Source organism: Papio anubis, chromosome 6 (genome assembly GCF_008728515.1).
Source record: "Papio anubis isolate 15944 chromosome 6, Panubis1.0, whole genome shotgun sequence".
NCBI classification, from domain to species: Eukaryota; Metazoa; Chordata; class Mammalia; order Primates; family Cercopithecidae; genus Papio; species Papio anubis.
The window spans coordinates 116124209-116135565 of NC_044981.1; the positions used below are offsets into that span (position 1 = coordinate 116124209).

The following is an 11357-nucleotide window of genomic DNA, read 5'->3' on the forward strand; positions in this document are numbered from 1 at the left end:
GTGAATGAATCTCTGTAGCACTATTAGTTTTCAAATCAATTAGATTGATCAATTAATTTAAATGTGTTTATAATTGCTAATTGTTATTAGTTTATATTACAGACTGCATATCAGTGACTCCCCTCCCAATATACACATCTTAAAATGTTAATTCTCAATGGAATAGTTTTAGGACATGGGGTCTTTGGAAGGTAATTAGGTTATGAGGGTGGGACCTCATGATGTGATTATTGTCCTATAAGAAAAGTAACAGAACTAACCAGCCTTCTCTATCTAGCATGTGAGGATACAAAAACATGGATATCTGTGAGTTAAGTAGAGCAGCCGTCCTCAACCTTTTTGGCACACAGGGACCAGTTTCATGGAAGACAATCTTTTCCACGGATGGAGAGGGGGATGCATTAGATTCTTGTAAAGATCATACAACCTAGATCCCTTGTATGCACAGTTTACGATAGGATTTGCACTCCTATGAGAATTTAATGGCACTGCTAATCTGACAGGAGGAAGAGCTCAGGTGGAAATGTGGAAATGTTGACTCCCCTGCCTGTCACCTCCTGCTGCGCAGCCCAGGTCCTTACCGGCCATGGACCAGACTGGTACTGATCCACAGCCCCAGTGGGTGGGGATCCCTGAAGTAGAGAGCCTTCCCCGAACCTGACCATGCTGGCACCCTGCTTGTTGACTTCTAGCCTCCAGAACTGTGGGAAACAAATGTTTGTTATTTAAGCTACCCAGTCTATGGTATTCTGTTACAGTAGCTCAAACTAAGATACTGATAATGAGAGTTAAAATCTGTGACAGTTGTGATGTTATGTTAAAGTTATATTATGTTAAAAATTGTTATGTTAAAAGATGATTAACAGGACAATTAATTAAACCGTGGTTTTAAACATTTTACTGTAACAAAATCCCCTCACTAATTATGGGTCCAGTGAAGTTAAAAAATATATCTGATAAAATCATGGAAACTTAGAACTGGAGGAAAATATAAAGTAGGGAAGGGAGAACAGGACATGCTGGGGTAAGAGTAACTTTAATTAAAGGGCTCCCCCTTTAAAGAAGAGAAAACTAAATGTCAGAATAGAAAATGATTTGTCCAATGTCAAAAATGATGCCAGAGTGAATCACCCTAGAATAGTGATTTCATACTGGCTGATACACAGAACTAGGAAATAGATAAAATAGAAATTGTTTAATGTAAAAAACTTACAGTTTAGTTACCTGGAATAGTTTTTCTTGGTGATTCAAAGTTGTATTTACTTATTAATGTGAACATAGATGATTCTACTGTAATCAGTTGTAACATCTCAGTTTTTGAACTTTGCCAATGGCAGATCAAAAAGGAAAGAGAAGGAAAATTGGGCTTCAATCAAATTCAGAAGGAATGAAAACCAAGGCGGATAACATAACTATTAGCTCATTTAATAAACACATGGTGACTTTTTTTGTGTGCTAGTTGCCATATGAGGCAAAAGCCAAACATGACACCAGTCTGACACATAATTTTAGGGCAAAAGAGAGATGCCAAAGATGCATCTCTAGGAGAATAAGATTCTATTGCATAGCCATTTTCAAGGTTCTGAAGACTTTCTTTTATTTCTGTATCCAGTACCATGTTAGAGTTGGTCGCATTTATTGGATGTGTAAACACAAGGTGTGGTAAAATGACATAAAAACTTACTCTAAATCTCCCAGTGTATTTTAAATAAAGGGCCTTGCTAGACTTTGATCTCTGTGCCTCATACTAAGTGACACTTTGTCTGTCCTACATCTAGGGGTGAGCTTTGGTTCTGTGATTAGTTCTTCAGTTAAACTTAGAAGATAGACTTGATTTATAATGAACTTAACATCCTATCATTTAATGCTACAGAAAAGTCTAATGATTTGGTGTTTGATGTTCAATAGATAGTTTCTAACAAATCTTAGCTTTTAAAAAATAACTCTTTGCCCTTCCTCTTCTATTTTCATAAATATATGCATACATTTTTATTGACATAATTCACATATTTTCTAGAAAAAACATATTAGACATTTATTACTATCTCAAAAAGAAATAAAAATTCTTAGTAAGAAGAGAGTTTGCATCTTACCAGTGGGGATCTAGTTTCTATTGTGTAATACAACCATCACAGGATCAGGGCAAGTAATGTGTTTTATGGTGTCTGGTTTGATAAGTTTCTTTATGGGAGTTAACAGTCACAGCTCTTTCAGGATATAAACTCATTAAAGTCCAAGATTTTCCCGAAGCTCCTAAAGAGTTGTGAGCCTTCAATGTGTATTACTTATAACATCAGTGACTTAGTTATTTGTGTGTGTGTATGGTGGGGGGTGTATTCAAAATTCTTTTGCAATCCTTTAATGTCTCCTAGTTAAGAGAGTCACTCATTCATTCACTAAACACTTTTGAGAGCTACTATGTATGACCTTGGAACTACTCTAAGTACTAAGAATTCAACAGTATATAAAATAGAAAAGGAAAAATCCCTGCCTTTCCTATTGGGAAGACAAATGAAAAATAAATGTAGTTTTTAAAAAGTGAAATATATAGCATGTTAAATGAGCAAAAAAAAGTCAATGAAAATAAACAAAGCAGTGAAGGAAGACAGGGAGCTTTGTTTTGTTTTGTTTTGTTTTGTTTTGTTTTGGCAGAGAAGCAGAGGTTGTAATTTTAAATCAAGTGGCCAAAGAAGCTAACGGGAGAAAATGATATTTAGGTACACTCCTGAAGGAAGGGAGAGAGAAAACCATATAGATATTTGAGCAGAAAAGCTTTCCAATATGGGAAACAGCAAGTGTAAAGGCCTGCGGTGGGAACAATCCTGAGATGACTGAGGGAGTGGAGAGGAAGCTAGTGGAACGTAACGTTAGAGAAGTAATTAGAGGCCTGATTCTGACGGGGCTCCTTGGCCTTGGACCTAGAGGAATGGAAACCCTTAGACAATGCTGAAAAGACCTGACTTTGGTACACAGAAGTAGAGCAATCCTATTAGATATGTAATATCTACATAAAATTGTATATGTAATATTACTTATATATGTTATATCTAAAATTTAAGCTAGTAAAAGGAGTGGATTATCTGCCAGGTAATTGGAAACCTGCTTATGAGAGAGGTTAGAACTAAGGGACTAGAGATTCACAGACATGCGAATGAGTCTGGGAGAAGAATTCACAAAGAGAAAGAGTTTAAATCCTAGGGATCAGTGAATCCTAGGGATCAGTCCAATGTGGAATTTTTCAGCCAGGGAAGGAAATGGAGAAACAGGCATCAAGGATGTAAAACTTCAATTTGAAATGATTGATTGCATTGCCCTTCCCATCAGGCAGAGCGTGAATAACATGAATGATCCCACTGAAGCAGGGCTGGCAGCTGGGATTCTCACAGTGGGAATGAACGTTAGAAATGGCGTAAGTTCAAACAATAGCCCCAGTCCTGTGCTGCTGATAACTGGATATCTCTAGGGAAACCGACCAAAGAAAATAATAATCGTGGGGAAGTACAACCTAAGACACACCACCTAACACCAGCCCAGGACAAAGGCACCATAAAGATTCCCTGATCGAGGGTCTACCTCTACTTTCTCAGAGTAAACGTTAGAGTAACATGAACTATACATTTATGCTGTTTGAAGGTTTTGAAGCCACTTTATGTCTGATTATATCTGATTAAAGGTCGGAGTCGTTGGACCGGGCAGACGCATACTAGCAAATCACCATTAAGGTGAAATGTGTCCATGTCTGTCTGTCCTTCTCTGTCTGTATCATTTCTGGGGCCATGCAGATGTGGCTTTAACCAGAAGTCTTTGAGATATGCCTCTTTCTTAGGAAAGCTATGGCCTTTCTAACTGTCTGAGAGGGCTATGAAGGAGAGAGGAGGGGTGGGAGATTCACCCATGGGAGCCGAGCACCCAAAGCAAGAAAATCAGGGGCTCTGGGAAAGGAAGTGAGTCAAGACAGGTAAGAGAGAATTATGAGAGCAAGCACCTCCTGGATCTGGTTTACTAGAGAAGACAAGCTGCGAGGAGGCCACTAAACTTCTGCCCTGGTAGAGTTTGCTACAGGGAGGCAGCCCCAGAACTAGTGGTGATGCCAAGGGACTAGGCCAAGGGATGGACGGGCAGGCAGAGGTCCCTTACTCTTTCGATTTATCCGATCCGTGCGCCGAGTTGATACGATGCACCTCTTTCTTTTTAGTTTGTTTGGAGGCCATGGCAGAAGCCGATCTATGCAGGACTGAGCTCTGAGCAAAGCGCCTGCGGGCGCGCTCAGGTTGAGCGTCTGCGTTGCCAGGAGACGGCGTCCGGCGTCCAGCGTCCCTGAGAGCGGGGGCGGGTCCCTGGGGGCGGGCTCTGGGGCCTCTGGCTGCAGTGAGACGCAAGCGCCTAAACTCAAATCCCACATCCCAGTGGAGGATCTTGGAGTTGGTGTCTGGAGAGAAATCGAGGTTCTGGGGCGTGGGTTTGACATTAGGATTACTGCGCAGCCCTGATTAATTGGCGTTCTTTTCTGCAGGACCCACTCTGCCTGGCTTTGCCCTTAGGAACCATAGACATTTGTCGACTCTTGAATATTCAGCTGTTTGAAGGTGGATATTATCCTAGTACCACCCCAGGTATTCTCTTGGCTAACATAACAAGTTCCTTCAGTAATCACTAAGGAGACATTATAGACACGCTGAATTTGTTAATGGCTCGAAAACCTGGGGTCCAGAAATTAACACAGTGGGTATAAGGAAGGCAGAAAAAATGACACCTTGAGCCGCTGAAGGCTAGGTGATGATGATATCTGTAATAAAACCAATAAGGTGTCTTGTTGTTCAAATGAAAGAGTGAGCCCAAGTCATGGGCTCAAGTGGTCCTTTATAGACTTTCCTAGAAAAAGTCCAGGGGCCAGATGACACAGACAGAACCAAGTAAAATGAGACTTATTAGGGCACCGGCTTAAGGCTCAGTCATCAATGGTGGTATTTATTAGTTATCTTGCCTTGGGCTAGTTTTTCCCTTTAAGCCTCAGTTTACTCATAAATAGGAGATGCTAATACCTAACTCACAGTTCTGTTTTGAGGATAAGATGTAAAGTGTATAGCACACTATGAAAGCCCAGCAAATAGGAGCCACTCTTTCAGAGATGACAGACCACCTGGTTTCAAGGAGCAGCAGACAACGTAAATGAATGAAGTTTGGCCAGCTAAATACAGAGTAGTGGATACTATGCTTAACTAAGACGTGCTTAGACTGCAAGAGCTTGCAAATTCATCAAAACAAAACAAAATATTGTGTTGATTCAATATAACCTCACTTCAGAGAGATCTGACACACAGCCCTTAGGCTTAGAACCCCTACTACTGGTTGGTGTCTTTCATGAGCCTAGAAATAGTTAAGTATCTTTAAATAAAAGAAATCCCCTCCACTCATGGGACTGGGCACATGCCCACAGTTCCACTTGTACAGGCAAGAGGCAGCTTCCTGCAAAGACAACCTTTCAACTTCTCTGACAAATGAATGCCCGGAGTCTCCACTCAGCATAGCCTACAGTTTGTCAGACTATCCCAATCTTATTACTGCTGGATTACTATTGGGGGTTACCTAGATGACAGACAGCAGCTTCTTTGTATTTCTATATGTAAAATAAATAAATTCAAAGTCAGCAGTGTTAATGTTATGACTACAAGACTGCCCCGCAAACATCTCCTATACACTTAAAGACAATGAACACATTGTAAAGGTTCCACTTTGTTTATACCATAATTCAAACTTCCAGAGAACTCTCTTGAGTTAAAGTAGAGGAATAAATAGTGAGAAGAATTATTTACTACCAAATTTCATCACAGTAATCAAATTTATAGCTAGAAGCATATACAAAGACTCTTGGCTGAAAACAGCACAACTTTAAGCAGCCAACCCCACAGACAGGTGAGTTTCATCTTGAACAAGGGCTATCCCTGCAGTCATTGTTAATGGCTGCTAGAAGCCAACACAATTAGGGAATATAAGCCTTATGGACAAATAACTCCAGGCCAAGAGAAGCAAAATGTCTTGCCAAAAGTTGCTGGGTTATTTATTGATGGAATTTGGACTAAACACATTAAAGTCAGGATTGCTATTTTAAGCCAAACATATCACTACTCCACTCAGAGCTTACTTTTTACACATCTATTAAATTAGGATAAAGTAAGGGGGTTGTCATCAGAATGGAATAAGATCATCATAAAAAATGTGATGAGTATAAGTTGCCTACTAATTCCTACTCCACTGTTCTTTCGCCTTTATTTTATTAAGAGTGCAGCATGCATAAATGGAATTTCTCTTCTTTCTGGAGCTAAGATTCTGGTCAGGCTATAATTATAAGAGCAAATCTGTTCCTCTGTAAGATAGTTCTAGCTACAAAGCTTAACATGATGTTTATTGTGCCAGTGCAGAAAGGACAACTGGTCTCACTGCTGTTTTTATTTTTCTTATATCTGTGGTCTTATAACTGTGGTCAATGTCACTTTGGAATAATAATAATAATAGCTGTGATTTATTGAGTACCTACTACATGCAAGGTTTAGGGAAGAGTGCTAGCTCCTTTAGAGATAAACTTGAATTTAAATCCTGACTCTTGTTGGGTAATTATGGGTAAGTTATTTAACTTCCATTTTCTTTATTTGTGAAAAGGGAAGAATAAAACCTCACATATGCTTGACACATCCCAAGCACTCAGAGAATTACAGCTAATGTTATTATTCCACACGTAAAGAACCGAAATGCAGAGAGGAAATGGGACTTGCCTGACATGGAGCAGGTGGTAGGTGGCAGAGGAAGATTGGCCACTCCGTAGCCTGTCCTCTCTCCAATTCTCTGGACTAACTGTCCGTGCAGATGATTGCCCTGGGACTGAGTTTAGGGATTTCCAAACTCTTGCTATTTAGCAACTTTCAAAGACTGAGAAACAGGGCTTATATTTTATTTAAGCTACCCAGAGTAGGGTCTCTCTCTAATCTATACTTCCTTTTCGGGGAAGAGATATTTGGCTTCAGGCAGCAGTAGCGCCTGCTCCCTAGGGAAGTGGTTAGAGGTACCCACTTCCCTATATCAGCAGAAACAAAACAGGCAGGAGTCTCTCTGCTTGAGGATCTGCCTAAATAGGGAAGTGAGAATTGGCAACCACTTCACCCTCCACCAATAGGAATCCTAGATGAAGGGAACTGGGTGGGAGGTGGCAGGGGTGGACTGAGTGGCAGCATTTCTGTTTCTTAAATCCATGACTCCAGGCATCTTCAGACACTTTATTCCACAGCCATAGGGAATTATATAGATGGTGCTGCTCAGCTACATCTTTGCAATTAGGTCAATTATAGAATTACTTGGAATTTAACCAGTCAAATGAGAAAGTATGCATTCTACATGTTCTGGGTAAGGTTGAATTTAACTGTCACTTCAAGTTCTGTTCTTTTCACGTTTCCATGGAAATTAACACCCTTCTCCTTTATTTCCTACAGAACTGAACTTTATTTGTTCATCTTTTAAAATTCCTATAATGAATTTTTTTATTAATATTTGCCTTGTTTTTATTAATATTTATGCCTTGTTTTTTATCCTTTACTAGACTGTAAGGTCACTCAAAGCAAAACTCTTCTTCCACTAAATTCATTCAAACTCCTGAAGCCCCTAAACCCTTAATAATAAGAGCTCACATTTGTAGATCACTTGCTATGTGCTTGACACTCTTTTAAGCTATTTTTCTGTATTAATTCACTTAATCCTTACAAACAACCTAGGAATTTGCTATTATAATCTCTCTTTTATAAATAGGAAAATAGGCAAAGAGTGGTTAAATTAAGTTAGTAAGTGGTCAGGCATGATTCAAACTCCTGACTCTAGACCCATGCTCTTTATAACCACATTATTCTGCCTCTGAAACCTTCAGTGATCACAACCCTATGAAATATAAAACTCAGCCCATTTTATAGAGAAGGAAAATGAGTTTTAGAAAGGCAAAGCAACTTGCCCAAAGTCCAAAGCACAGGGGGAGTGGAGTCAGAATGCATAGGTGAGCACTTTGGTTTCAGAGTGAAGGCTCCTACACTCTGCTACACACCGCCTACTTCAAACAGAGTTCACAACATAGTTACTTCATATCATTGAAAATGGTATTAGAAATCACAACTGACATTCAGTTGTGTCCACTAATATTCAGTCTCTACACCTGTTAAGGAGAGGTTGGATCCTGCAGATATGAAACCTGCTGGCCCTGCCAGAAAGCCCCATTATTCTGGACAAAATTGAATTTATGGTTTTAATGATCTGTGAAAGCAAATTCTGAACAGAGATTCTTTAAAAAATGGGGGATATGGAAATAAGTTTTAGTTGGAAAACAATTTCCATTTTGATAAGCTGCTTCAAGCAGCAGCAATGACTGACTGTAACTAAACGCTTCATCAGGATGCAAACAAACCTACTTTTGTACAACGCATTGCATATTGGTGCAGCAGATGGGTGGTTCTGTTTCCCCTTCTAGACAGAGGCACTCACCCTTTGCTGCGTACTTGCACTGATAGCTACCTGTGGCCCACGAGTTCTTGTAAGAAAGGGGATAGAAATGGGGCAAGTCTGAAAGGTGGTTCTCTCTCCAGAACTTCCCTTATGACCCATGAAGGCTGCTGTTACAACTGCATTGCAATTTAACTTCTCCTTCTCCCCAGTCCTGCTTCCCCTACAGATGTTATTGAGAACACTCACTAATAAACCTGATGCATGCAAATCTCAGAGTGCCAGACTCTGTTTCCTTGGAACTAACTTGGAACAGTTAATAATAGGGATGATTCTAGGAAGCGGATTCTAAAACGGGATTTGGGAAGACTTCCACTTCCAAGCAAGATGAAGTAACAGGGAATTTACCTTCTTGCATGAAAATAACTAATAAACTAAAGAAAATGTATGAAGATATTGACTGTCAGACAATGAAAGAGAGTGATCCCTGGGAGATGGAAAGCAAAAAAACTGAACCTTTTAATTGTCCCAACTTACTGCTAGGTGGTGGCACAGAGAGGGGGAACCTAGGTAGAGCCTGATGGTGACCCTGATTGGGAGAGACAGAGCTGAAGTCCAGGGAGGCTGGGCAGCCAGCATTCACAGAACGGAGTGCCAGAAAGTAGAAGTTGCACAGAGCAGAGTATGGAGAGGACAGAACTGCGCAGAGAAGAGATCTTCAGAGAGGAGGCCTCAGTATTCATGACTGCTTATCTGTTCCTTCATGTGAGGAAATTCCCTGAGGCCAGGCGAAAAAAATACCTATAAAGTTTAGAAGGCATAACCTTCTTTGAGCCTTCAGTAGGTTGGGAATGGTGCCTATTACCATCTGCCTGATTGGAAAAAACTCATAATTCACAGGGTATGGACTAGAATACTAAGAGAGTTTTGCCCTTGAGAGTGAACAATTCATTCTAGACGAAACTCTCCTCTAGTCTCAACCAACACACCTGAAAAGCAGGATCTCAAAGTATCAAACTATTTCCAAATAACAGCATCACAGAAAAAAATCTTAAGAGTGTTTTTAGGAATACAAAAATATTCAAGTAAACAAGAATTTTACCTTGTTTACTTACCAACAAGGTAAAATTCTCAATGCTTAGCATCCAATAAAAATTAGCAGGTGCAGAAAGAATAAGAAAAATATGTCTCATTAAAAGAAAAATATCAACTAATTGAAAGTAACTCAGAAAAAATAAGAAAATTATTAGACAGGACAGTAAAACATTTATTATAACTGAACTCCATATGTTCAAGAAGCTAGAAGAAAGAATATGCTAAGTTCATTTTAGGAACTTTAAAAAATGTAAAGTACAACGTCTACATTGAAAATACACTGTGGCCGGGTGCGGTGGCTCACACCTGTAATCCCAGCACTTTGGGAAGCTGAGACGGGTGGATCACCTGAGGTCAGGAGTTCGAGACCAGCCTAGTCAACATGGTGAAACCCTGTCTCTGCTTAAAAAAATAAATAAAATAAATAAATAAATAAAAAGAATAGCTGGGCATGGTGGCATGCACCTGTAATCCCAGCTACTCAGGAGGCTGAGGCAGGAGAATCACCTGGACCCAGAAGGTGGAGGTTGCAGTGAGCTGAGATCATGCCATCGCACTCCAGCTTGGGGGACAAAAGTAAGACTTCATCTCCAAAGGAAAAAAAAAAAAGAAAATAAACTGTATGGAACTAACAGCAGATTAGACATGGCAGAAAAACAGATTCTCCAGTTTGAAGACCATCAATAGCAATTGTCCAAAGTGAAATACAGAGAAAAAAGACTGTTAAACAAACAAATAGAGCGTTTGGATACTGTGGAACAACTTCAAATTGTCTAATAGAGATTAGTCGGAGTCCCTGAACGGTGAGGGCTGGGGTCAGGGATGTCACAATGAATGCAGAAAAAATTCTATGAAAAAATGATTGAAATTTTCCAAATTTTATAAAAACTATAAATCCACAGATCAAAGAAAATTAATAAACTTCAAGCAGAATAAACATGAGAAAACTACACCGGGGCATCACAATCAAATGGATTAAAACCACCGTTAAAGCGAACATTGTAAAATGGGTCAGCTTTGGAGCTGACCAACAGATCATAAGGAGTTCCTCATTAGTGCAGAATTGCAGTGCAACTGTTAAACTTTGACCTGTGGTAAATTACAACAAGATAATAATGGAAGAGAATGCACCAACAGGTACAATAACTCAGGCCTATGAGAGGTTTTGAGAAATAATTATAAGGATTAAGAAACTGGATGGCTGTTGCCACTCTAAAAATATGAGATATAGTTATAATAACTGATTTCTTGCTCTTATCTATTAACTAACATCTATATCATTTCTGGGTCAGGTTCAGTTGAATTATCTTTCCTCCTAATGGGACATGTTTTCCTCATTTGCTCTATTTTTTATTAGCTACAAGACATGTGGCATTTTACCTTCTTGGGTGCTTGTACCATCTGTTATGGCTGTTAATTTTTCTTTATTTTCATGTAATTGTGTTTTATCTGGAGGTTTAGTTTATCTGGAGGTTAATTTTTTTTTTGAAAATACAACCAAAAATATTTATTCTGAATAGCAATAAAATTTTTTCTCAAACCGGTAAAGATTTTTTTTAAGTGATAATACTCACTGTTGTTAAAAGTGCAATAATTCTGACATTTTCATACAATGTGGGTGGGAGTGTAAATTGAGCCAGACTCTTTCAATTTTCTCAGTATATTCATATCTTTTGACCTAGAAATTCTGCTTCCAGGAATCTATCCTTCCTATTGCTGGACATCTCAGGGAGCCACTTCCCCATCATTATCCCATCATTCAGTCTGGAGGTTAATTTTATGCCTGGTGT

At 39.3% G+C, this 11357-nt stretch overlaps 1 protein-coding gene across 6 annotated transcripts in view; it reads right to left on the minus strand.

The window, feature by feature from the left end:
- Positions 1-5700, minus strand: part of ADGB (androglobin) — a 235351-nt gene extending 229651 nt beyond the window's left edge. For 2 of the 6 annotated variants that reach the window (XM_021937749.2, XM_021937747.2), the window contains exon 1: positions 4138-5693. In XM_021937749.2, the coding sequence (XP_021793441.2) occupies positions 4138-4468 (331 nt within the window). In that variant the 5' untranslated portion in view covers positions 4469-5693. Of the gene's footprint in view, positions 1-4137 lie in introns of all 6 variants that reach the window. The other 4 variants (XM_021937751.2, XM_021937750.2, XR_002521725.2 and 1 more) reach the window with 3 other exon arrangements.
- Positions 5701-11357: the final 5657 nt, after the last annotated feature.